This window comes from Orbicella faveolata, unplaced genomic scaffold (genome assembly GCF_042242905.1).
Source record: "Orbicella faveolata isolate gen_17 unplaced genomic scaffold, um_ofav_v1 contig_13, whole genome shotgun sequence".
NCBI lineage: Eukaryota > Metazoa > Cnidaria > Anthozoa > Scleractinia > Merulinidae > Orbicella > Orbicella faveolata.
This window is the reverse complement of record NW_028301540.1, coordinates 22,240,031-22,267,965: the sequence shown is the minus strand read 5'-3', so window position 1 is coordinate 22,267,965 and position 27,935 is coordinate 22,240,031. Positions and strand designations below refer to the sequence as shown.

At 39.5% G+C, this 27,935-nt stretch overlaps 2 protein-coding genes and 1 long non-coding RNA gene across 6 annotated transcripts in view; 1 reads left to right on the top strand and 2 right to left on the bottom strand.

The window, feature by feature from the left end:
• The window catches only part of LOC110068928 (reversion-inducing cysteine-rich protein with Kazal motifs-like), a 38,053-nt gene extending 25,502 nt beyond the window's left edge, over positions 1–12,551 (bottom strand). Inside the window, exon 1 of the mRNA XM_089285093.1 lies at positions 12,424–12,551. The gene's annotated coding sequence lies outside the window, so the exon portion shown is untranslated. The remainder of the gene's footprint in view (positions 1–12,423) is intronic.
• LOC149115618 (uncharacterized) lies at positions 397–26,834 on the top strand. Of its 3 annotated transcripts, XR_016206105.1 has the most exons (4): positions 397–651; positions 816–882; positions 23,073–23,240; positions 25,784–26,834. It is a non-coding gene; the product is annotated as an uncharacterized LOC149115618 (long non-coding RNA). The 3 variants fall into 3 exon arrangements; XR_016206104.1 differs by having other exon boundaries at positions 397–882; XR_016206103.1 differs by having other exon boundaries at positions 397–882; positions 23,073–26,834.
• LOC110068921 (non-homologous end-joining factor 1-like) lies at positions 13,458–22,681 on the bottom strand. 2 transcript variants are annotated; one of them, XM_020776340.2, is made up of 8 exons: positions 22,448–22,681; positions 20,747–20,854; positions 20,534–20,632; positions 19,985–20,123; positions 19,231–19,292; positions 16,634–16,748; positions 15,087–15,316; positions 13,458–14,529 (listed from the first exon to the last, which is right to left on the bottom strand). In XM_020776340.2, exons 1-8 carry the CDS (start codon positions 22,661–22,663, stop codon positions 14,437–14,439), a joined length of 1,062 nt encoding a protein of 353 aa, XP_020631999.2. In that variant the 5' UTR covers positions 22,664–22,681; the 3' UTR covers positions 13,458–14,436. The 2 variants fall into 2 exon arrangements, with proteins under 2 accessions (XP_020631999.2, XP_089141226.1); XM_089285100.1 differs by lacking the exon at positions 20,747–20,854.
• Positions 26,835–27,935: the final 1,101 nt, after the last annotated feature.

Sequence of the window (27,935 nt, the reverse complement as noted above, 5' to 3'; positions counted from 1 at the left end):
ATCGACAAGCGAGCGTTGTCGATTGCAGGCGAATAATTTCGATCGCACGCGAACGTTTATCGTCCTCGAAATTTCACTCCAAACCTTTGGAATCGAGAAAGTAATATAAAACCGCAATTCCTGCTTTTTGCAACCTTTGCATTCGAGGCACTTCAAAAATTCCCAGACAAGTCAGAATTAGAGTGTGTTTGCCGTGAACGCGGACGCGTCTCGAGTTTTTCCTGTCAATTCAAGACAAGTTGGCCATACCTGTTGGCTCCTTGTCAAGATATCCAAGTAACGCGGTAAGAAATCGAGCGAAGATGACATGTGAATGAGAATATTATCTCGCGGCGGTGAATATTCATCGAGTGCAACTTTCGTGACATTTCACAGCCTTGGATTTAGAAGGTGACATGATCGCGCGACAAACGAATCTTTACCTTTTCGATTAATAAGTGACAACCTGTCAGAATTGTGAGCGTAAATGCGTCTAAAATTGGTTTTCGATTTGGGATAGGATTAACGTCTTCGCCGCAAAGATGTTGATGGCGTATGATGGAAGATGTAATGAAGCCATACGATAAACGAGGAATGCAGACAAGCCGATAACAAACCTCCACATTTTTAACTGCCATTTATGAACAGATCCTGACAAAGAACGCCTCAAAAGTAACCATTTGCTTAGAAATATCAGCTTTGAAACTAAGATCTAAAATTTCCCCCACCGCAATGCTCTAAAATCGAAATGTTCTGGATTAATAGTTTCTTATGATGAATTCCAAGGCTCAAATTTGTGTTTATTTGTTTTTCTGAGATGTTTATTCTTTTCACAGGCCCTCCGATGTCACTCCTTAGCCTTTCAAAGATCTTTAGCCCGAGGCGATTCGATAAAAAGAGCAGGTTTGGATTTTTGATAGGCCTATTGTTGGTTTACATTTAACATGTTGATTCTACTCGTGGACCTTTTACGCATATATAATTGGTGCGAAGTGTTTTGTTCCCAGATAAAAAGCGCATTTGGGCAAATCCGTTGAGATAAGAACTCCTGGATATATATTGTGTGTGTGTGTTTTACCATATAGACTGTTCAAAATGGATACAAATCAAGATCAAAGATACATAAATAGACGCGGTTGAATACATCTCGTCTGATTGTGAATAAATTTATCAATTTTCCCTTTTATAGTTAAGTTCTGCGGTGGCGTAATTTCTGTCGACCAGTAAGCCATGAAGTCGTTCGTTAGACACCTTCACGTGGCGTTCACAAAAAGAAATCGTGCAGTCTAAACAGAGAGAACATAAATAAGTTTCCTTTTCAACACTTGGTTTATTCCTGCGTTTAGAAAGGAAAACTGACACAATAGAAGTCGTCTTGCGGTTTCCTTTTAACGTCATGGCAGCCACTTACTATTTTAGCTGGAGGCTGCATTCAGCCACAAATCTCTTAATCTCTACATCCTGCCTTTTAAATGTAATTATTTCTCTTTTTCTACATTGTACTTCTGGTCACAAAAGAAACCACACTTTTTCGAGTCAGTCTCGGCTTAGCATTGCGGTCTCAGTTTTTCGCTAATGTCATTTTATAATTCTCGATAATTCTATCTAATACATACTGTCTATCCTTCAGTTTTGAATTATTTTTAATTTAGTGTGAGTATAATTCTGGCAGTTTGGGCATCGTTAACAACTGTTAACTTCTCAATTGAACTATCTTGTTCTTTGATCATCTCTCATCTCATCTCACTTCTCGTTTTTTTCTCTTTTTTTTCATCGACTAACTTCCCACGGCCGGTACAGAGGAGGCCCTTCGGACTATTGGGCCCTGATATAAAATGTTTCATCCAAAATTTGCTGACTTAGCATTGTACATGCGATAGTTTCTCTGATGAAAACCTAAAAATGAGGGATAAGGTTCGCTCAGAATTCAGTGCCATATAAAGCTATAAAAGGGATGTTTCAATGAGTTATGTGTACACAAGAAGACATGTAAATTGGGAAAGGTTGACAGACTTTTTCTAATTTTGTCTTGGTGCCTGGAAATTAATCATAATTTGTTTTTCCTCAACAGTTCTCTAAATGGCTTCATCTTGGCGTTGAGCAAAAAGATCGAGAGTAAATTTTAGCACTGTGGCACTCAAAATTTAGTCAAAATGTCCACCATTTAGTTTTTCCGGGATGTTTCAAGCTATTCGACCAGATTAAAAAATAATAACAGCACGAGTCTGATCAAAAATTTTGAAAACATTGGTTAATACCTGTTTTAGAATTTGCTCGTCTCAAACGAGAAAACTGGTAGTTTCCAGTCCAATTTGTTTCGAGTTCTCCCGGGACCGCAGGTTTGATCTCAGTAACGGGACAATTCGTAAATGTACCTTGTGTATGTCTTATGCGATAGTCATACGAAAACAAAGTACCTTGGATAAAGCCATCTTTCGGAATGGATCTTGTGTAATTGATATGTTCACTGCAGAAAAAGTCTATGAAAATTAATACAATTTAGGTTTCTCCAAAAACGATGGATTGTTTATTTTCCGATTTATGCAACTAAAACTCGTTCATTAATTTCTAGCGCACAAGAGAGGTACAAGGCTAAACTCGTGAACAGGACTTTGTCGAGTAGACTGAATGAAATCAATTTTGTGACAGTTTGAATAAATTTGTCGGTAACAGCAAAGCATTTTATATGTGCACATGTCTTATATCAAGGCAAAAATAGAAAACGAAGAAATTAAAAGGTCAAGATATCGGAAATTCAACCCCGGGTCAAGTTAACAGCAAATGATAGTGATAAAATTAGGGCGAAAGCATGACTTCGGTGAGACCTCAGTCAAGCGACTTGCAAACACAACCAACATTTTCGCAGCTTACAATTTGTTTCTCTAGTATTTATTTTATTCAATTTTTCCATTCTTTACGTCTCCATTCTCTTGATTGTAATTTCAATTGGACCATAAATTTAACACACTTCAAGGAAGAAGTGAAGCTGATAATTTTATGTGGAGATATAATTGTGTACTGTAATACTTCATATGTTCCATTTCAGCCTGTCGCCAGACTGGAATGTTAGTGGTATTTTTATGATTGCATTGTTACAACGGCGGCTCTTTGTGTAACGAGAAGAATATGAAACTGTCCTTTTTCGTTCCGAAAACACCGACAGACATGCAGAGCGAACCGACATGGAGGAGTTTATGTGAAGAGTTTTAAAGTGGAGTCAGGTTTCTTTATCAAAGTAATAATGGAACTGATGGACTATACGTTATTCAGTTCAATTTTGTCGAAAGCCTGGCATATCTTTCACTTTTCACGCTAAATAGCTTGGAATTTCGGCGTCATATATTAACTGAGACGCGAGGGTGCGTAAAATTTTTGTTCACTCAAACCCTGTCGTTTTGCGTTCTTCCCAGCTTTTATCTGAAACGCCCCCAGAAAACAAGGTATACAAAACAGTATATATGATCCTGTTTCTTCAGGAAAGAAAGCTTTTATGTCCTCCCCCGCCTCTCAGACATAAGAGCCCGCTGGTTTAGATAAGTTTTGATTAACGAACAATTAACATTACAAATTTCTTCTGGTTAGTCGCTTTTAGTAATTCATACTTCAAACAATAAAATCGTTTTCAAAGATTGTTACGTGCTTCATAAGTTGTGTTCAACTTGGTCTATGTTGTTATCCCGACTAACCCACTGAAAATGTAATATTACTTCCAAACGTAAGCCTGACTTTATTTTCCTAATTACTTAGTTTCTACGGATTAAGAACCCCTACCAAAAAAAAAGTGATTGCAGACAGTTCTTAAAATCTTGTGTTTATCTTTCGAGAAAGATTTTCACACCAGCGGCTTAACAAAATGTACTTATCAAAGTTATTTTGGCGGCGTTTGTGTGAAAACATAATACGAAATTCTAAAGAGGGCCAAGAAAATTTGATGTCTTACAGTTGAAAGAGGATTTAACGGTTACCTATGACCTTTCCAAAGCTAATGTGATGACGGTATACAAGTACATACTGAAGGCTTAAACTATCAAGTTGTTGGTAGCACGCCAGCAAAGTAGCGTTTTCTACTAATGGCAGTTATAATGTGAGAATCACGAGAGAAGTAAACATGTAACAATGCCAAGTTCTTGGATCCAACTTCTAACGCGACTGCAGAAACAAGGCAAGCGTTGTAGTATTCACAAATCACAGAGAAAAGTTCGTAAGTTTTCAGTTCACATAGCGTTCAAGCATAATCTATCACGAATACTGAGTATAAACCGCGTATATTAAAGAACATGGGCAATCTTAGTGACTGAGAAAACTGGATTCAATAACTGGAAATTCTGGTCGGTGCATAGAAACGAAGTAACCAATACAATACAATAAAATACAATACTTTATTTAGATACGTTAAGTCTAAGAGCCGTACAAGCTCGTTCAAAGTGCGTACATGTATTCCTAAAATACAAAGATTTCATTACATAATTTCCACTGAAGTTATACACTCTAAAACATGAACATGAACATGAAAAGGGGCGAAAGTGTGGTATAAAAAAAGTAAACAAAAAAGAATTCGACGCCGTGACTTGGGAACGAAAAGTCGAGCTCTGCAAAACTTTGTAATCAGAATTCTGGGCTTATCCTGTATCCTGCTCAAAAACCAGGAGTTGAAGACTCGGTCGCAAAATACATCTTTTGGATGTATTGGTAGCGATATAAATATCGACTTGGGGGTGGTTCTGATAGAAAAAAACCAATAGAGAAGGAAAATTCCAACTTGGTTGACAACGGTCAAAAGGCAGCTTGTGTAAGCTGGGCAGCCAAAGAAATTGAAATAATGATCAATAATTCGAAAGGCGAGAAAACTGCGACCAACAAAGAAATTGAATCCTCAGTTAGTGATGAAAACTAAGTGGTCGGTTTTCTGTTCCTTTGCTTGAGAACCGTAAATCAACTCTTAATTGAACCAATCACATCAAAGTTCTGATTTCAATGCCAAAGCCGCGATAAAAGCGATAAGCCTGCAACATTTGAGAAAGGTCAGTGTGCACCAGAAAAAGTTACTTGAAGAGCAGGCAAGTTCAAATCGGCGTTAATGGACCTCGAAATTACGATTCTAACAAATAAAAGGGTCGTGTTATTTCCGTAAATAGTTGCTAATAGTCCATAATTTTAACGGAAGGTTGGAAAACGTCTTCAACTTTTCAAAGTCAAAGTTTTTCGTGCTTTGTTCTCCTCTGTAGAAGAGCCAATATGCTTATTCATTTCACTTTATCCGTCTTCAAAATGAACTTACTAATTAAGCAGATATTTTTAAGCAATCTATTTTCAGACAGTTCATCATAATTTGAAGCCTGTTAATTCCCATTATAAAATGACAACTTATGACTTGATATTGTTTTGGGTTTTTTCCTCGCGACGCAATCTTTAAGCCTTGCTAAAGTCAAATTTGTTTTCTCCCTCCTCAGCTGAATAAAGGCCATTTAATTTCAAGAGCTATCATTCAAAGTCTATTTCCAGAAGTTTCGATCCATTACAGTTTAAGCTCATCTACATGTATTTGAGACAGTGATTAGTGGGACGACTCACAAGCGTCTACTTATTTTTCTTGGGGCAATTTTTAGGTTTATAGCTACTATAATTGAAATGATAATTAATGTTTTTGTGTTGTTCACAGCAGACAAAAAGCACTTACTATATTTGAACGCACGCGCTCGTAAATTGTGCACCAGGTGACTGGGATCGTGTTACTGAATTGACCACGTTTTTACCAAAATCCTTTCTGTTTCGGATCAGTCTGAAGAAAAAAGCCAAAAAGTGGCACCGTATTTGGCTGATATCATAGTGCAGGGAAAATTTCTATCATCCGTGTCGTTGCTTTGTTTAACTTTTGGCCCATTAAATGCAATTAGGTAAAGGGCGTGCCTATTAAATCGTATTAGACCAAACGTGCTGCTCTTGAGAAAGGCGACAGACTGACTGGTGAGTCCACATAAATGGTTATTATCTCTATATGAATAAGCGTGCAAATATGTCTGCCAAAAAAAAGGTTCCATTTTACTGAACAAGAGGATAAAAGAAAGGAGTCCACGAATAGATATTCACGTGACAAACAAATGGCGCCGTGCTTGAGCGTTTGGTCCTGCTGTGGCAAGGGAGACGGCGAGTCAGGGGTCTTTCCGGAGGCTTGTTATTTCAATTGGCGTGTTAGACTTGAACTTTTTCAATCAACGACAACAATGTTCAAAATCCTCAGTTAAGAATTAATATTTCCGATAGGATTGTTTTGGACCGTCTCCCATGCTCTTGAAAACGCTAATGAAGGCATTCACTTGAAACCGTCGCAGAGACCGCAAAAATTGTGGATCAAAAATTCTTTAAATGGCACTAAACCTCATGTGATCAAAGACGCCATTGTAATTGTTTTTAATTATTTGTCAAGTCACGTGTTTCTGTCGTCATACTTCGACCAATGGCGTATCTTCACCTGCAGTTTACCCACAATTCTCTGGTACTTTGCCCTAATTCTCCCACTGACTCTCAAAACGTCAGCCGCCACCAAAATCTTCAGTTTCTTATAAACTACTCAATTGTAATGCTTTGATCCATTTGGTTCTTTCATTTACCCACTTCAGGCTCGCGATACAAATAGGAAATCTCCTTACTGCTTGCAGAGATTTTCTTAAATGTTGAATCTGAGAATTTGTTTGTACCAGCCCAGTAAACAGGAGTAAATTTTGTGTTTTAGAGTGGAGACCACAAAACTGACAATCTTGAGTTTTCAAATCAAAACACTGAGGTTGACTTACGAAACTGAAATGTTTGTATTTTAGCTCATTCCTCAGGACACATCATGTCTCATTCTCTCTTCGTGATGTGTTCTTCCAATCATTCGCGTACTGTTCTACGAAAGGAAATCTTCGCTGTTACTTGGTTTTGATCTAACGCTTCCTTTTGTCATTGAGAATTGTTCTTGGAAACACACCAGTACCCTGGAGTTTGAAAGTGAAATGTAATTTTGCAATGAAAAAAAACAAAAGATATCGACAAACAAACGACGAGTGACACTTTCCCAAGCCACGGGGACATCACGTGACGATTGAACAGTTCAGTTGTCATAGTTGAGTCTAAGCTGTTTCTTTTTCAGGAGAGGAGGAGAGGGGAGTGGGTAAAGGATTGTTTCATTCTCTAATTTATCGATCTGAAACTCGGTGTTAGAGCAGAACGGCGAGGAATTATAAAGGGAGGTGACTCACCCCATAAGAACTGACTTCCTGGCAAACAGAAAAACACAAAACTAGATGTACGATTCAAAAGCGCTGTCTAATTGCTAAGCTCCAGTTCCTTGCCTTGAATACTTTTATAAAATGATTTAGTAGCCACTCAGCAGTTTTTGATTGGTAATCCGCGAATCTGATTAGTTCTCTCATCGTTTTCTACTTAACAAATAGATTCCATGTTGCTGTGCGACTGTTCAGTAATAGGTCACGGATGACGTCAAAATGTGGTAAGAACAAAGAAGTGGAACACGAGACGATAGCCGAGTTTGTCACTGATGCTCTTACCACATTTTGACGTCATCTGTGATCCATTACTGAACAGACGCACGGCAACATGGAATCTTGGAATATGGAATTGCTGGCGTTCGAGTGAACACGAATTAGCCGGAAATGAAATATTTCTGCGGCACGAGAGCAGTGGGGACTGGGGCTAACCCAGTCGAATGAGCATGTGCATGAGGGAGGGCCATATAAGAGATGAATATCACGTGGGATATCATTGTAGGCCGACACCTCGGTTGAGATAACGAAATTTTTATTTTATTTTTATTTACTTTACTTTATTTTTTAGGGCATTTACTCAGTTCAAAGTATATCGTCCCTTGTGTAGCTTCGTAGGATGGGCTATTTAGAGCTTGAGCCATGGTCCTTACTCAGATTTCCTGCCGAGTTCTTTTCTCCTCACTAGGAGTTTTTTCCGGCAGGTTTTTTCTGAACTCTGTCTGACAGTACTATCTTTGTAAACTGTCGTTCAGCTCTGTATCATCTTATGTATCGCATGCTTGGATGTAATAAGAGGTTATAGCATAACGTTTTGTTATAGATCCCGGTGCTCGGCCGAAACCACCAAAATAGACCTTATGGTTTTGCTCACATTGTTTACTGTGTAGTGGAGCTGAAATCTACATCTTTTACTTAATAGAAAAGAACAAAAACTTGTTAAGTACGTCAGCTATGCATCTGTCTCCAGTAGAGAGCCAATCAAAATGTGAGAATAATTCAATTAAACTACTCGCCCTCTTTTTCTATGAGCGATAGTCGACTCGACCTCTAATTGACCATTCGCTCATAGATAACTCGGGCTCGTAATCTAATTGTTTCTATAAACAGTAAACGTTTGGTTTGTGTTCGTTAATGTTGACGAAACACGAGATAACGTGCTTGAGAATTTCGAGTGAGCTTTGGACGGGAACACGAGATTTCCTGAGATTTCTCGAGTTCTTTCAATCTTGTTCAAGTGTTCCCCGAGTGTTTTCGAGATTTTGTTGGTATTTCCCTGAGAGCAGTTAAAGAAACTATGTTTAAGCATGAAATTCCTTGACAAATTTTCGCTCAATATTTAGTTATACTGAATACGTTCTTCCGAGAGCGTTTTCTTCATTTATCATAAGTTTGGCCAAATGCCTGATAGCTGTGTAATAACTAGAATTCTTGAGTGTGTGTATAGGGTGTCTTCAGCAAACTTAATCTTAATACACCAACCACGAAAGGTAGCTACCCTTGCCGACTTAAAAAAAAAAGTGAAAAATTATCTCGGTGTTATTTTCAGCGTGAAGTAAGAACATCAGAGAAGACCGCACAATCCAGGGACATTTTTGTCGATTTTGCTACACCGCGAAAACTGATCTCCAAGATTCGAGAATCTTAATTCAAGGGCTTAAGTGGAAATCTTAAAACAAGTGGAGTTCTTCAACGCTAAAATGGCTGTTGTCGTGGATCAAAATCTCCTTGAGAAAAAGAAGGTTTTGACAATTTTAAGTGCAGTGACGTTTTGTAGACTACATTGCGCATGTACCACAGCGAGCCTGCTGCGTTTGACAGGGTTATGTCCCCTATAATTAATTAAAGGTTTCTAAAAATGTCAGACCAAAACAAATGACTTCCCGTCCAAACGGCGATCACATACCAAGAGAGGCTTTTCATGGGGTTCTTTCATCCCTCGGGTCAAATAAGTGTGGTCGAAAAATTCAGCGTTAAATAACAAAGACGCGACATTATTAAATAGCATTATCAAAATGATGGGTGGGAGCAAGTGGAGATTTCAGTCTTCTGATCTCTGTTGAATTATTTTCTCGGATTTTCGGTCACGAAAAATTAGTTTATTTAACAAAAGTGCAACGATAAATCTTATAAAAACTCGGGCGTGGGAGAATTCGGTGGCAAATCCCTCTGGCCGAATTTAATTAAAACGCTTCTGTCCCAAAATAAATGCAGTGAAGGTTATATTTCACATTCCAGGCCTCGCTGTCATATCAGTTGGCAAGACGAACATTAAAAGGTTTCCGAGATGCTACAATAAATACTAGGAGTAATTTCAAAGTTGTTGCTTCGTGACAGTCCAAATTCAGCAGTAATCGAAACGGGTCGTTTGATTCGGCTGATTTTTTTCTTTGTTTTCGCATACCATCATTGCGAGATGTATGGCGATCCGTTAGGCCCAGCACGCCACGCATCCTACCCAAAGCACATGCGCAGTAAAGATACCTTAACTGAGCCCCGTCCACACTGCGCCGGAGAAATTTGAAAACGCCAGCTTTTCGTTCTCGCGCGGACGGAGAACATATTGGAAAACGAAGCTTTTCGAAAACGATGGCGTCGCGAAAATCATATGATTTCCTTTACTGAGTTTACCTCAAACTTAAATCCAAAATGATCGTTGATTGCTGTTTTTTTAAATTCCTTCGGCGTGGTGTAGACGGGGCCTGAACCCGAGTCTCAACTTCCCCTCAGCTCCGCTAAAGACAGTAGCATAAACACCTGGAACTAGTCTGAATCTCAAATATATTCATTCGCGCTTTGCAGATTTGGATTTGCAGGTGATCACTGTATTTTATTCTTCTCAAACCAATAACGACCAGGAGCCGATTTCTGACGCAATAGAACACACGGTCAGCATGAAATTGTTTTCTACCTAAAATGGGAGAAACAGTCTCTTAGGGAGTGGCCATTGCCAATTTAGTGGCCCTGGGAAAGCGAACCCTAACACAAGCAAGACAGACTAAACTTCATGGAGACTATAAACAGTCGAACCTCTATTAAGCGGCAACTCTCGGGGACGAGAAAACTGGCCGTTTAATAGAGGTGGCCGTTTATTGGAGGTTCACCCGAAAACAACGTTAGGCGTGGTCCAGTTTTCAGTCAAATATAAATACAAACAAATGCAAGTGGAGAAACAGTAGAACAATGATAGTTATAATGCGGTCCATAAAGTTAACAAAAGCCAAAGAAGCAATCACGTTTCCACATTGTCATTCCTTTACCTTTATCTGGCTAAAAACGTCCAACTTCAAATCATCCTGGCTGTTTAACAGAGGTATAAAACTAAACAAAATTACCCTTGGGACGGCAAGAAGCTGGCTGCGGCCGCTTAGTAGAGGTGGCCGTTGAATAGAGGTTTGTATTACAGTGTATAGCTGACAATTTTTCCGGGACTTTGGCCGCTGGTTGCCGAATAAAGGTTGGTCGCTTAATAGAGGTTCGACTGTATTATGAAAATGTCTATATTCAAAATAAAAGGTATGGCCTCTTTTTCAGGGTATTCTTTGTCAGAATCTGAAGAAAAAGTTCGTGCATTTCAAAATTTTGGAATTTTAAGTGATACAGTTTCCATACCGTCTAATGGCCTTGTGTTTTTTCTTGGTTCGTTATCAATTATAACTGATTAGATCCTCCACAATGACAGGATCCGGTACTTCTAATTTGTTACCGTGTTCCTGGCATGTTTATTCTCGTGCCCATTGGCTTAACTTTCATACACGCACTTAGCCACTAGTTTTACCTTACAGGTGAAAACCGTTGCCTGGAGGCGTTTTTCGCATTAAATTGGCTGATGTTATGTTTCTTGTTTGCTGCTTTATGTTACACTTTCCATTATCCCACATTTAATGGAAAGATTTTCAATACGATTTGTCTATGCATTGATTATGTTACATTTTCGGTGGGAAATGCTGCGAAACTGCCAGTTGCCAGTTGCCAGATGCTAGTTTACCCCAAAACCTCTTTGAAAAGGGTAATTTCTGAAACACCTAACTAAAATAGGGCAGAAATGGAGTCTGCTTGAAAAGCATCCTGCATGCCAGCTATGAGGTTAGTCCGTTGATTACCTCTTCACCAGAATTTTTCACAACTCGAACCCAAATCTTTAGTTAGTTCTGTTTGATCTACCTATGAAAAGCAAGAAGACGAGGGAAGGAGGCCGGACATCTCGATTCACTTCTTTGTTAAAGTGACTGTCTAGGTGACGAGCCAGTTTCGGACGATGTTGTTTTTGTTAAAAGTAAAACAAAAGAAATCAAAATAACCTTGGATGAGGAAAATTGGCCGTGCTCGAGCTTCAAGAGAAAGAATTTAACTCCGCGATGAAAAACCGAGCACGTTCCTTATATCACGATTACATAATGCAATGAAAATAAAAATTCAAGCGAAAAACATTACCATAATAGTCCTCAGCTTCATAGAATGAAAAATAAAAACAAAACTAACTGTTTTAATGAAAAATAGGTGAGAACAATCGCTCAACTCGATCTCTGTCAAGTTTTAATGGTAAGACCGGCTGCTCGAACAAGTTTGTTTAAATACAAACCGTCTACCCGCTATAAACAATATGTATGTAAAATTAAAAGCTCTTTTTTGCGCGCAAATCTAGCGCCCTCTCATGCAATGACCTACATTCGAGATCTGCTCTTGCGTCCAGCGACTTCGATCAAGAACGGGTCATGAATATCAATGTTGTTCCAATCACGTGTTTTTAAAACTTATTACAAGTTAAAATTCGGCGATACTTCGGTTGTTGATGTTTTACGAGGGATACGGCAGCGTGTTCTCACCAATACAATATTGAAAATACTTTGATAAAAATTCGAAACACCATATTTAACAAAAACTTGAACGATGAAAACCAATCGAACTCAGGGTAAAAATATTTTTCCTTATATAAAGTGTACGGATGCAAGACGCAAGATGCAAGACAAGTCAGTTTTTAAATCACAACCTTTCTTCGGGTTTAAGATAAATCTAATACCATAAATTTACTTCAAGAGCCACACCGTTTAATCGCATTCCATGTATTTTAAATTTGCAGCTAAATATAACGATTCTTTAAAGATGGCTTTTCCAACTGACCTTGTTAAATTGAGCTTAAATAGATTACAAACAAGAAGTCCGTAAAAAGCATTGTACATACCAGTTTCGGTTGCAAAGCGTAACAAAGAGCCTCGTGTTGCGAGATTTCAAATCGTCTTCTTCGCTAAATTGATCGACCGGACAGCCAGCATAACACTTCAAAGAAACCAATGGAAAGCTAAGATTGACAGCAGCCTATTGCACGCGCGCGTGACAGCATGCCAATAAATGAACGCTTGAATGGCATTCGGTGTCGTTTTTTTGTCCTCATAATAATGGATAACCAGAAGTAAGCTGAATAAATGAATTATTCTTCCGCTGGCAGACATCAAACTGTCAACATTTTTCACAACTGCAGACATGAAGACGACAAGAAATGACGTTTCTCGCTGCACCTGCTTCTTGTTCCCGCGGAGATGAATTGTATTCACTGCAGACAAATTGGAGTATGGGCGCATTATTGGTGGAAAAATGTGAATTTAATGCAAATTTTGGCGATTTGATGCTTTAACGTGGACATTTTCAATGATAATTAACAAAAAGCAGTTGAGTAAATCAAATAATGGCCTTCTTCGCGCAGCGACCCTTTCGCTCTACATTAATGTAATAAACTACTTTTCTATCCTTCCGGCATTTTACAAAACAAATTCCAAATTTTCCACCCACGTTAACTTTGTTTTGGGTAATGGGCAATAAATACCTGGGAGAAATTATGTTGCTTAGTGATATCAGTCGTGACATATTTTTTACAGGCGACTGAATGTGTTTTTTCACTGGCGCGATATCCTATCCATCCACCAATTCTTTCTTCCTTTAACTTTAAGAATCCGTCTAGAACCAAAGCCCTAAGCAGTTATGGAATCCAATCCAAGATTGCTTTACCCAAGACCTTTAATTGTAATTTTCTTCGGTACACAGGGAAGAGGGGAGAGGAGTGTGGGGGGGGGGGGGGGGGGGCTGTGGGTGGTGAGAAAGGGTAAAGACTGCTGTGTGATGACCAAGTTAGAACGACTGGCTAAAGTTTAAACCTTGTTATAAACTTCCCGGCTAAATGAAAATTGCTTTTGTAGCTATTAAATAGGATCAAGAACAAAATGTGATATAATTCTGTTTTAATAGATTCGTAACTGAAAAACACACAGTCCACATTTATTTATCCAGCAGCAAATGTCGTTTTTGTAAATTATACAGAAAACAACACACAGTTGTAGAAACACGATTCACTTACAAACATTTTTCAACTGCCTCGCGCCATCTTTTAGGACACTAAACTGCAAACCTTTGTGATATAATAATAGTGTTGCCTATGAAGACAGCTTTGCCTTAAATTTCTTATTTAAATGGGTACGAGGCTGAACATATGGCGCTGTTTATATCGAGCGCAAATTACATGGGGATTGAAGACAAATTTTTCATCAAGCTTATCAATTTATTGTAAATGGCACTGAAGCTTTTTTCTGCGTGACAAAGAACCAGTGATCAAATAGGGTTCTCTTGTATGACAGTTCGGGAAAATTTGAATATCCAAAATTTACTTGAAGTCAAAGAAAAGGAAAACGTCGCTATCGGATGAAGAAATTATGAAAGACAGAAAGATGACGAAATGTTGACAAAAGTAATCTATTAATAAAACGTTTGGAAGCTGTACATTCGTACAATACGTTTTTCTAAGACGTTCTATTTCGCAAATTGTAAAATTTTTCAAGGTATACGTAGTAGCCCTAACAATTTTTTTAAAATCTAAAGATAATCTATTAAATGCTGCTTTTAAACACATGTCGCCCTCTTCTCTTTAATATAAATAGCATTTGTCAATAAAATGTTATGTTGTGTTGGTTCTCTTGGTGATGGCGAGAACTCATTAACCGGTGGCTTGAGAACATGTCATGTGCTGAATTAAAAATTTCTCTACTTTTGTCATGTTCTGTTTTCCTTTGTGTCAGGGACTTAACTTGTTTTTGAAGCGAACGTACTCGCCATCAGACAACGTCTCCGGCAGTAGGTAATCATGAAAGAACTTTTAGCGCCAGCATACGTGGAGCCTAATCGAAACACGTCTTTTGCGCCTGTAATTTTAAAGGTTAATCTTGCGTTTTTTCCTTTTCTTTCGTTCAGCTTCCTCGGCTAGTCTCTTCTGCAGTTCTTCTCGTCTTTGAAGTTCCATGTCCTGTAAAAACAATATCCAAAATTATTAAAAAATTCGGTAATTCGTGGAAGGGGTTACGCAATCCAAAAATTATGCGCCGTTTTTACTTTTTAGACCAGCGGTTTGTTATAAGGGGTGAAAAACTACTGCGCCGCTTTCTAACCAATCAGAACAGACGTACATTTTTTCCACCAATCAGGCGAATTACATTGCGCAATACCCAATCCAATCGGGACGTGGCTTACACGCGCTTTCCCGAGCTCAGCATGCTATGGTTTCGGGTTCTGATTGGCTCGTCAACCTGTTTGTGTTTGTTGTAATTGACAGCTGATTGGCAGATGTGACTTACTTTAGTTCTAGTTCTGAAGTAACATCAGGTAGCCGTTTTAAGAACGAAACTTATTAAGACACGAAGGAAACAAATTTTTGGCATCGAAAATTAGTTTTTCAGTTTTAAACTTCGAATACCTTTCCTAGTAACCCAAAGACATATCGCATACTCTTACTTCGCTCCCTCCATCCTCCTACCCCACTCCCTTTAATCTCCTGTATCCTTTATCTCCACTCTTCTTGTTTACCTTTGACGGTGAATTAGCAGGCGATGACATCCCGGAAGACCTTGCAGGTGATGTGACAGGCGTTTTCCTGGGGGATCCCCTAGGGGACGTTGTTAAGGTTTCGCCGTGCTTTCCTAGGAGGGATGGTGGGGGCAAATCAGTCCACGAAGGCGCACTGGGGCCCCCCACAGCTCCTCCAACTGCTATTGACCCGTAAATATCATCAGGGTCTTCATCATCTTCCTCTGGTTCTAGTAAAATACAATAAACAAGGCGCAGTTCAGCACACCTTACTCGCTGTTAACTAGTTCAGAACATTGATTTTAGAGTTACTAGTGCCCCTCGTTGCGTTGTTCTTTTTATCGACATGTTACAAAACATCTGTCTAGGGGCAGCTAGCGTGTGCGCCACAAAGCAAAAAAGCACAAGACGTCCAAGAGTACGGTGAGTTCATTGAAATCTACTAGCGTTCTGTCACGAATGCCATACCGTCATTGGATACGTCGCTACTCACTATCTGTGGTAGACAGTGAATAGCCCAGCAGTGTGCGGTTGTTAGCAAAATTAAGGCCGCTTCATTGCGTTTTCGGGGTGTCTGTGTTTTATTTTACATTTACTCTTCCACATCACACACAATTCTCAGATATCTGCGATTAGTATAAATCTACTAGCGTTCTATCACGAATGCCGTTCTCTGATTGGCTACGCTACTCACTATCTATTCTGTGGTAGATAGTGAGAAGCATAGCAATGTGCGCTTGTTAACAAGTGTCTGTGAGGAGTATCTAGATAAAGTTTTGAAAGACTAGTAGATTTATACGACTAAAACAATTAGATTATTCGCTCTCGATTTCTATGTGTGATAGAAACCTCGAGCTCATAATCTAATCGCTTAATAGAATATCATGTGGAATAGTAAATGTAAAATAAACCATATAGTGCTATATCGCATATTGAAGCAATGGAAGCGGCTGCAAAGATTTCTCCAGACTCCAGCCAGAACCACTCATGACATGTCTGAATATATGTAGCTGTGGATAAATTAAATGTTGCGAATTTCTTCGGTGCAAAATCGCTTTGTCAAAACAACGTTTAAAAGCAAAACTACGCCGGAGAAATTTGAAAACTCAGTTTTATTTCTACGGTTCGCCTACCGGCCACACCGTAATCCGCCACGAAAACGGAGCTTTTCGAAAACGCTCTTCAAAACGGAGGAATTTGTAAACGCTAGCTTTCGTTTCAATGTGGACGGAAAACATTTTGAAAATAGAGCTTTTCGAAAACGCTCTTCAAAACGGAGGAATTTGTAAACGCTAGCTTTCGTTTCAGTGTGGACAGAAAACATTTTGAAAACGGAGCTTTTCGAAAACGCCCTTCAAAACGGAGGAATTTGTAAACGCCAGCTTTCGTTTCAGTGTGGACGGAAAACATTTTGAAAATGGAGCTTTTCGAAAACGATGACGTCTCGAGAATCAAGTGATTTCCCTCGCCGAATTTCTTCAAACTCCAAAATAACCGGTGATTGTTGCGTTTTCAAATTTCTCCAGGTAAATCTTTCTATGTCTTACCAGGTAAATCTTTTTCTGCCAACCATGCTGTTTTAATCATGATCTGTTTGTAAAGCTCGCACGAAGCATCGTCAAATCCTTTTGTAGCAGCTTCTTTCACAGCGTCTTCAAATCCCTGAGAGTGCAACGGAAGATGGTAGACACAAGGAAAAATATACAATACTTCACATCGAATAAGCCTTCAAAAATAGTTTAGAAAGAAAGAAAAACACCAAACAGACAATAACAAGCTAAAGAGAAATAAGGATGGTTAGGACTGACGTGGATTTAAGCAGATTTGGGAATGAAAGAAGAATTTCAAATAGTTGACTAAGATAGAACAACAACAAAGAGACAACAACAACTGAAAACAAAAAAGGAGTGAACTGACTGATAAGATACAAAAGGATTAAAAAATAAAAAGAAACTTTTCAAATACTTCATAAGGAAGAAAAACACCAAACAGACGAGCCAAAAGCCAAAACCAATAAGGATTTTTAAGATTTAGGAAGGTCTAAATGAATTAAACTTGAGAAGAAAATAGACTTCCAAGTGATTTACACGGCCCTTCCGGACTAGACAGAGAATAATTTTAAAACAACTTGCAACAAAATAATTAGAAAGAAATCACAAGAAAGTTGTTTTTAGGTTTAGAAACGTAATGTAAGTAAATGAATTATCATCGCACTTATGTACACAACTTAAGCAGAGGTGAAGATAATGCCTCCACAAAAATTGAAGCTTGAACGGGATTCGAACCCATGACCTATGCGATACGGATGCTAACTGAGAGCTGGTCACGTTGTTCGTAATGTACCCGTAGATAGTGAAGTATGCAAGTGACTATGTAGAAGATGTGAAATTTAAGGCCTTTCACATACTCTCTTGCATTAGAAACGTAATCTTAATTATACGTTATTCATTTGATAATTTCCTGTCGTTGGAAAGGGCTGACATAGCTGATTTCAAGGAGTTTTTTAACGTTTGAATGTTGTGAAACCAAAACCAACCTAATCACAACTACGCAAATCATAATTACAATCGAATTCTTCAACTGTTTTATCATTAGATCAGCGAGTTTGCCTTCGACATTTTTTTTCTGCACTAGCCATTTGTAATTTGACTCGCTCTTCAGGATACCCCAAATACGGTATGGCTCGTTAAGAATTTTGTCGTAGCGGTGAGAGCGTTCAACCCTAACCAATGACCCCAATTCGATTTCGTCCTGGTGCCATATGTGGACTGAGTTTATTTGTTCCAGGCTCTCGGTCAGTGGGGACGATCGAAAAAGCGAGCGCGCGACGAGCGAGGTCTGGAAGAGAAAAATGAGAAGGCGCGGGCGGACGGGCGCGTGACCTACCCTTTCTCTCTACCAGACCCCACTCGTCGCTCGTCGCTCGTCGCTCGTCGCTCGTCGCACCGAGGGGTGTTCTCCGGGTTCTCCGGTTTTCCTTCCTCCACAAAAACCAACACTTCCAAATTCCAATTCGACCCCGCATGAAAATCAGCTAAATCCGATGTGGCTTCCTCTCTGAATACTGCAATTTTATAAATGTTTATTTCCCCTGTGTGGAATGCTAGTTTAACGTAGTTAACTCACAATATATGAGCCAAGTTTGCCCTATGATTCACATGGGATACCTAAATATATGGCCCATAGCCCTCTGGGGAAAAAGGAGAAATATTGCCTTGCCCAAGAGTTTAACACAGCGAACCCAGCCAGGCTGGAGTTAAAACAGTTTGTTCATGACACTTCACATTAAACTGTTTAAGATCTACGAACTAATAAGACCTTGAGGCAAACTAAAAAAACTTGCAAACGACGCTGAACGCGGGAAAACGGGTGTATCTCCAGACGCAATTATTTTTCGACTCCTGATTGGCTTATAAACAGCAAGTTTCTCCTGATTGGTTAGAGCTCTTTATGACGTTATTTCTAGAAATCACAGAGCGCGGCAAACAAGTACTTTCGACTCACTGATAATGAAAAACCTCGTTTTGAATAGCGATAGAAACTTTGAAAAAATGGTGCCTAAATTTGAATGACAATACTTTGTACATCCTTACTCCTTCGCCTCGTACTTATGCTTGCAAACAAAAGATTTTTCGCATGAATATATAAGTATTGTTATTCAAATTTAGGCACATTTATGAAAAGGGTCTATGCATAACGCAATGTACAAATCTACGAGGTGTCCCACAAAATAATTAGCCAACATTTCACGTTTATTACTTAGTAAGCTTTTTAACAGATGTGTTTAATCCGCGAATAAAATTCACACTGGTCTCAAGTAAAGTGATACTGTTCTAAAGATTGCTGACGCTTGACCGAAGACATCCGAAGATAACCAAGTATTATCCGAAAATTTTGCAAACATCTTCGGATGTCTACACAAAGGATTCCATGATCCAATCAGACGCCATGAAAAACTGAAATTCAATTGTAATTCTGTAGTACATGATTTAGCATTTTTCAACGTATTTTATCGTTTATTTTCTTCTTTTAAAACAAGAGCTTAATGTCATTTTTATTTGCTAACTTTTAATACCATATCTTGTGAATAAAAAAGCAAATTGAGCTCTTGCATGAATAGTACTCAACAACTAAACTGACATACCGCTGAAAGAATCATTTTGCTTTTGAAGGAGTTTTCATCAAACTCAGTAGTTCCAAGGCTTTCTGAAACAAAGAGTATTAAAATATTAGTATATGTTATAGGATCAAATGCTGTACAATTTGGAAAAAACTGGATGAATAAAATTCTGATGACCGCTAAATTAGACTACGGTCTGCAGACGAAGCCCAATTTGGCAGTCAGAGGAATTTCGTTTTAATTCAATTCTTTCCAAATTGGACAAGGACAAATTCATACTATGGTTATTGAACTGTCCAGTTTCAGTGTCTAGTCATTCATCGGGGTTCAAGCCCTGCCTGGGGACATTGCACTGTGTTCTTGGGCAAGACACTTTACTCTTGCAGTGTCTTTCTCCACCCAGGTGTATAAATGGGTACTGGAGAACTTAATGTTGGGGGTAACCCAGTGATGGAGTAGCATCCTGTCCAGGGAGGAGTAAAAATACTCCTAGTCACTTTGTGCTAGGGAAACCAGGATGAGCTCCAGCCTGATGGGCTACTTGGCTCGTATGCAGACTTTACCTTTACCTATGGAAGTGTTAGTTGTTAGCCTCTGGGCAAGGAGGCGAAGTGAGAGATAATTCTACAGTTCAAAATTACGAGTGACTATTAGGTGCAATGTGCAGTACATATCGGCAATTTTGGTACTCTGGGAAAACGAAAGTTGAGCTAGAAGTGTGCTCTACAATTGTGCCAACCGTTTCATTAATAAAAAATCAATGTGACATAGACTGTACTTCTTGACAAGTGAACTCCTGAACCCTTATAATCCAAAATCTCCAGATCTTTCTTCCTCAGCAGAACGCACAGCTCAGTTTGACGTCTCTGTAACTCGTTAATCATGGCTAACATTGGCTGAACCAGCTGTGATCCAACCTTGACAACAAACAAAACTATTGCTGATCAAAATGTAATTGGACTAGAATACAGCACAGATGAACACAATGAGAAGAGATTTATTTGCTTTGGTTTTATAAGTGGGCCTCAAGCCCTGGCTGGGGGACATTGTGTTGTGTTCTTGGGCAAGACACTTTACTCTGACAGTGCCTTTCTCCGCCCACGTGTATAAACTTGATGCTGGGGGCGTAACCCTGCAATGGACAAGCATCCCATTCAGGGGGGAGTAGAAATACTCCTAATCACTTCATGCTACAGAAACTGGGATAAGCTCCAGTCTGATGGGTCACTTGGCTCATATACAGACTTAACCTCGACACTACATACCTGAGTGTAATAAAAAGGAGCTTGCATGTTCTTGCATGTTTGTTCATTTACCTATTACATACCATGTCCTTTTGTCCGACTGAACAGTGGAACTCCCAAACAAATGGCACACCTGCCTGTAGCTTTGTCTTCATTTTCACAATCAATTGATCATCAGCCTCCTACCAAATGTAACAGCACCCAGTTAAAAATCTTTATTGTAATGAATTTTTATAAAATAATATTTTGTAAATCACCTTACAAGGATGTTCAGAAAAATCATTTTGTAGTCCAACCTCATTTATTGTAAATGTTGATTCTTCCTTTTGATTGCATTCTTCTACACTTTTCTGTACAAATTTCAGTAAGTATGACAGTTTCGCCTCAACATTTGGATTTAGCTCCTACTGAGAAAAAAAAAAAAACAGTGCATTTTTTTAAAAAAAATTTGTCATATGACAACAACATTTACAACTTGCCCAAAAAGTGCTAGTGGGATACTAACAAGTCATTACTTTCAGCAATTCTGGCAACTTCTCCCATTTTCCCATTTTTCCCATTTTCTCAGAAAGCAAAGGGAATGCTGTCAAACCATTTCAAGCAATATAGACCTGTGTATGATTTCAGCTTTATGGTGAAATGTAGATTTAAAAACTCAAAATTTCACAAAGAATGTATGGGCCCATTAACACTTTTGCCACCCAGAAATTCTGCAGTTTCTTAAAACCACTATCTCCTTCAATAATGGATCAAAAGAGCTTAAAACTTCACCATGTAAAAGTTAATTCATATCTGACATGATGTGTTCTTTATGTCTTCTTTATGTCAACAATGATGTCAGCAAAGATTACCCTGTGGCATCCCAGCTCAGTTAATTAGCATTCTTATTAGCCTGATTAGTATTCCAGTTAGTTCAAGCATAGTTAAGTAAGGGTAACATACTGTCCCACAGATACCTGATGCAAGCACATGTGGAACTGGGCTAGACTTTAGAATAATGATAAATATTATGTCCAATCATAAGTGCAATAAAACAATAGCCCGTTTAAAGATTAATTTTTCCTCTTTGCATTACAATGTAATCTAACATGGAGGCGAGGCAATTTCGGGCAGAAACTACAAATATTGCCTTACACATATGCTGGATTATCTTGTAATGCAAATGAGTAAAGTTAACTGTGAAAAAAGGTTATCAAACAGCTATGAAACGTATTCAATACAATTTCACGCTATAGTAAGTTATGCTCTAATCTTTTAAGTTGCAAGTGGATATAAAATTTCTCTCCCTGATAGAGGACATACTGAAAATGATAAGCTTCTCAGACAATAGATCAAATATGTCTTTCATAAAACTCTAACTCTAACATGAAATTCTAACTCAAACTCCTGAAAATCACAAACTGATAATTAAGAAATGCGATTTGGGTCTCGTGTGTATTCTGGGAAAAAACAATATTGTTACGAGCACAACGGAAACCAGTCTACAGAGTATTGGGGCGTCGAGTTTTCTGAAAGATCTTCCAAACCCACAAATGTCCAAGGATCTGCCCGAGATTAGAATGATCATTCCTGAAAATATCTGAACAATCTATTTGAGCTTAAATTAAAACTTAACTCGTGACATATAACCAAGCTGTACGAGAAAATATCCTAGCTATAGAAATATCCCCTTTCCGTAAACTAGAAAAGAATTAAAATATAAAACTTTAAGGTAAAAAGCTGTTAAAATTATGAGTCTAAGCGTTTTCGATCTGTTTGATCATCATCAGAGTGATGATCAAACAGATCGAAAACGTTATTTTTAAAACGTTAAAACGTTATATTTTACTTTTCGCTGTGGCTACATGCCCGCTTTTATCGGCGAAATGTATATAGAAAAGAATTGTAGTGGCAGAGTATTGGGCAATAACAAAAGTCTCTTAATCTCCCTTCCCGTTCATCAAAAATCATTTTATGGGAAATCCAGGAATAAAAACAACCAGTAATTTTCTACTGACCTTTGTTCGTCGCTTGAAGATGTCTTGTTCAACTTTCTCATGCCAGAAAGTGCTGGAATCCCACAAGCAAAATTCATAGGAGCTGTCCATCTCCACGAACATCGACTTGACTAGAAAACTTTTGTCTGATATGAAAAAGGGTTTCCATGGTTGAGAGTTAAGATCTGGTTTCCAACGACGCCTCCAAGATGTTTCTCTCCGAACTGTTGCCGCCATCTTGATTTGACCATTATTTGCGTCATGTATGGCTCCGCGAATTGTCGTAACGGTCGGTGAATCGTTCCCAGTCTAGGGCCGGCTAGTCATTACTGGACGGCAAATGTGAAAGCAAGGCAAATGTGATCAGGTGCATGCATTTTCCGCTGGTATTTTAGCGTCACATTCCTCACTGGATTTTCTGTGTTAGGTGTTGGAGGATTGGTCTTTTCTTTCTATTTATACTTTACGGCAGTTTCGTTCAATCTCTTTCGCTTGCAACCCTACCCTCCTACCCTCCTTCGAGCCGGTCACGTTCTCTGTTATGCACGAGTATAACTCGCCCGCCCACCCTCTTTCAGATATGTTCCTTTAATCTGTTGTTGTTTATCCATTGCCTGATACTGCCTTTGTTTTCATTTATTTCCAGGCGGCAGAGAGGCTTACATGGATCGCGCACGATGCTTCAGATGCTTTAAGCTCGACTATTGGGCAAGAGACTGTACCAGCGCTTGGTCGAGCCCCAGAAATGGAATACAACCCCACCTCGGTCCTAAGCAGTGAGGTGTTTGAAGAGGAAGTTTCGGATATTGCACAGGTACATTGTGAAAGCGAATTGTTTGAGTTTGAGTTGACTGACCATCCGCCACCTGTAAATGTTAAAAGAAATCTTCGAAGAAAACTAGAATTTTGGAAACGCATTGGAACTTCGAAATTTATTCTTAATTTTGTAGAGAGAGGATACATGCTACCTTTGCTTAGTCTTCCTGAAACTGCAGGAGTTAAAAACGACAGATCATCCCTTGCCGATGCTGAATTTGTTGAGGATGCTATACGTGAACTAGTTGAGTCGGGTCGTGTTCTTGAAGTTGTCGTACCTCCGTTGGTGGTCAATCCCTTGTCAGTTTCCGTTCAAGTCACTGGCGAAAAGAGGCTCATTATTGATTTAAGATACATTAATTAGCGTCTGAGAAAGATGCGCGTCAAATATGAAGACGGGAAAATTGTATTGTCCCACTTTATGATAGAAGATTTTATGTTTTCTCTGAAGGGCGGACCTACCTCGGTTTCTCTTGGAAGCATGGTAGCTCTAATTTCACAAAGTTTTACGTGTCTACAGTTTTGCCTTTTGGTTTATCGTCTGCGCCTCACATTTTCACCAAAACGCTTAAGACTTTGGAAAAACATCGGAGACATTGGGGCATATGCATTGCTATTTTTCTTGATGATGGCTGGGCCATAGAAAGAGATCGCCAAGCGTGTAGTAGCATAGTTAAAACAGTAAAAACTGATCTTGGTGAGGCAGGTTATATGACAAATGACGAGAAATAAATATGGGAACCTTACCAACGAATCGATTGGTTGGGTCTAACATGGGACAGTGCTCGCGGAACCATTGAAATCGTCGATAGGAGGTTGCCAAAATACCCAGCACTATTAACAGTATTGTTGACTCTGGCTTCGTTATTTCTGCTAGAAAATTAACGTCATTCACGGGGCAAATTATTTCTACATCACCAGTCAGTTTCCGGGAGTATCTCCAGAATCTTGACTAGGCACTACGTTTTGTCTACATTAAGTGTCCAGCATTGGAAGGAGAAAATTGAATTAGATCAGTATTGCAATGAAGAGTTGGGCTTTTGAAGAACAAATTTTTAATTCCCTCCAGGTTCAGGATTGTTTCCTCAATCATAAGCCTAAGCTTTTCGTTTATTCCGATGCGAGTGCTACTGGGTGTGGTTCAGTCCTCACCCTTAACGAGGAGCATATCGTCATAGACTTTGGGAACCATCCGAATGCTTCAAACGTTCTATTCGGAGAGAGCTTGCCGCCACTGATTTTTCTCTCTAATCATTTGCCCCAGTTCTGGAGGGTTCCCTCGTCAAGTGGTTTACGGATAGTCAGTAGGCTGCGAAAATTGTCGAAGAGGGAAGTATTAAGTTAGATCTGCATAGACTAGCTGTCAAACTTTTCCAGTTTTGCGCTGAGCATGATATTCGTTTGGAGATCCAGTAGATCCTGCGAACGGAAAATGAGAAAGCAGATTATATCAGTCGTCTTATTGACTTTGATGATTGGCAGATTACTCCGGAATTTTTTCTCCGTTTAGAAGAGTTATGGGGTCCGCACACAGGTAACTGTTTTGCTAACTTTTATACAGCGAAACTACCAAGATTCATTTCCCGTGTTTGGAACCCGGCGACATCAGGGGTGGACTTTTTTGCTCAAAATCTAGAGTCTGAGAGCTCTTTAGTGGTTTCTCCGGTACCCCTTGTTGCTCATGCCCTCCATTATCTGAGTCTCCTGAAGGGGAGGGCTACCATCGTGATACCACTATGGCCTTTGTCCAGTTTCTGGCCTCTACTTACAAGTAAATACAAGCGGTTCATGAAAGGTTGTTTCCTACAGAATGGAACGGAGGGTCTCACTTTAGAAAGAAATTTGAATTCGTTCCTGGGCTCCGTACATTTTACAGGCAACGTTGTCGCCCTTACACTGGATTATTTGTAAAGAAATTCTCGCGCGTTTCGTTTATTTGAAAGCTGACTTAAAGGGTTACTGTGGTTCGATTTTCAAGAGTCATGTGACACTGGTCATGAGGAGGATGGATGTGTTTAGAGAAATGACAATGGTCATATGCAGCGGAAATTGCTCACAGGAATGTGAGCTGAAGCACTTGAGTGTGCCAAAGGGGCCAAGAGGGTCTGATTTATCCCTCGCATATTGCACGAAGCTTAGTGCAGGGCAGCCGTGTCCGTCCGTTTTATGTTCACGAGCTGACTTTGAATCCGCTGTGTGTTAGACAATGTGGCCGAACATGTGTAAAATTTTGCTAGCCTTTCTCGCCACGCTATTAGTTAAGCGTTATAAATGTTGCTTCTTTTGCACGCCTTTTCTATAGCCTCCATGTTTTGTCAGGTTTGTCTATCCCTGCGACCGTCGGGCATTTGTTTTTGGGTCAGGAGTTTTAGGCGTGGTCAATTTATGCCCAGCGCCGTTACATTACGATATTATAGAGTTTATAGTTTTTCTTTTGGTATGTATTTTAGGTGTTTTATTTGTTAGGTCGTTTGACTCAAGTATTATTTTCCTTTCCTTTTCCTTTGTTATAAAACTTTATATTTATAATTTTTCTTGCAGGTCGTAATTGCAAGTAAAGTTTGGACGTAACTCCCTTCTGCTCTTAGGCCTTACCGCAATTCCTTATTTTGTGTCTTGCTTAACTCCAGGGCTAATCCTACTGCGAAAAAGTACATCAAAGAAATTAAAAAGTTTTTCATGTGGTGTAAGAGTAGACAGATTTCTGTTCAGATACCTTTTTGTGTCCCCGTGGTCGCCCTTTATTTATCTAACTTAGATCAACAGCTTAGATCCCCTGCCTCAATGGTGTTGCTCCATGCCGCGGTTAAATGGCTACATTCTTTCACTCCTGAGACGGCCCTAATCCTTTGGACAACGCCTGCTGCAGAAGCATGATTGCGTATGCCAGGAGAACAAGTAGCCTTTCAGTTAGCGAGAAAAAACCCGTTGATGCTGACGTCGTTAAAAGAATTATCAACAGATTTGGTGCTGATGGTGCATTGCTGAAGGACTCACCTATTGCGGCAGTAACCTCCTCAAGCTTTGCTGGATTTTTTCGTTTTATTGACGGAATTAGGTAACATTCAGCCCAACCACATATTCTTTCACGATGAGGTTTTTAAAGTATTTGTACCAAAGAGTAAAACAGATGTGTACAGGGGGAACTATGTGTATATTTCTAAGTTAGAGAGTAATTATCGTCCTGTGGCGGTATTGCGTAGGCATATCCAAGTAGCCGATATTGACCTATCTAATCAGTTGCCCTTGTTCAGGCCATTAACGAAGAAGAAGTTAGGGTATACCCTTAGGAATGCCAAATTATCAAACACTCGTTGTAGGGAGATATTCAAGGACGCTTTAAAGGATGTGGGCTATGGTCCCAAAGATTAAGGCCTCCATAGTTTACATTCTGGTGGGGTAACCTCTATAGTAACGACCTCTCGCATAACGTTTCTGAGAGATTGTTAAAGCTTCATGGGCGCTGGAAAAGTGACGAGGCTAAAGGACTTGTACTTCTTAGAACCACGGTGTAGCCGATTATATTATTCTCTTGAAATGTATCTTAAAAAGGGTAATAAAAGTGTTAGGGTCCGCGTGCGATCCACCCATGCTTCGTTGTACCAGTTTTTGCGGATATTTAAGTGGTAAGTAATTTACGTTCGTTCGAAGGAAGTGAATTAGAACGTAACGTATCTAAACCAAATGGACGGTCGGGACTCATTATTAGCCAACCAGCTCTCCTCAAAGTGACACAAAAATGTTAGCTAAGACAGGGCCTCATAGAGACCCCATAGGCCATAGCGACACCATCGATCTGGTCATAATATTGACCATCGAAAATGAAGTGGCTTTTCTTCGTTGCGAACTCGAGCAAATCTTTGAGGACTGATCGTGGTCCAGAAACAAGAGGTTGCTACACCTGACTGGGGTGCCAAGAAGAGAAAGGGCGTTAGCCCAGTGGCGGATCCAGACCTTGAACTAAGGGGGGCGGCGGCTTTTTTGCTTGCCCTGCCGGCTTTTCTTCCTCCTTCGATTCTTTTTTTTCACCCAAAATAAAGAGGGCGCAGGGGGCCCGGGTCCCTCCCCTAGATCCGCCAATGTGGCCCACCCTGCAAATAAATTTTCTAATGCTCCCTTTTTACAAATACTTAGCGACCATTTGTGGCATAAAAGACATCCAATGGCAGACTTTCAATTCCCTAGACTAAAAGTGGTGGTGCCCCCCGGCCCTTATCCTGCAAACCCGTTTGACATTTTATTGTGACGTCTAGCTAGAGGGAAGAGAGAGTTTGTGCAAATTCTCCCCACCAGCAACCTCGTCCCCAGGGCTTTTCCATTGAAGGTGGCAAAGACAATTACAAAGAGAATCACTATGTTGACATTACACTTAAAAGTAATGCTTCGAGAACTGGCTTTTGATGCTGCTAAGTGGCTGATGTCTAGAGTGTTTGTTAGAGCCGCTTGTCGAAGTAAGAACTTTCTTTGGATTCACACAATAGTTTTCTATACAAACATTTGAATGCTGATGCACTTTTGTGAACTAATTATCCGTCTCAGGGTATCCGTAAGTTGACTTGAATAAAGCTCCAAAAATTCCACTAAGAAAATAAGAATAAAACGAACAATATCAAAAGAGAGGACTGCCAAGCAAAAGCTGTCACTTGCACTTCAACATATCGATGTCCACAGAACCAACTTCCCTATATAGCAT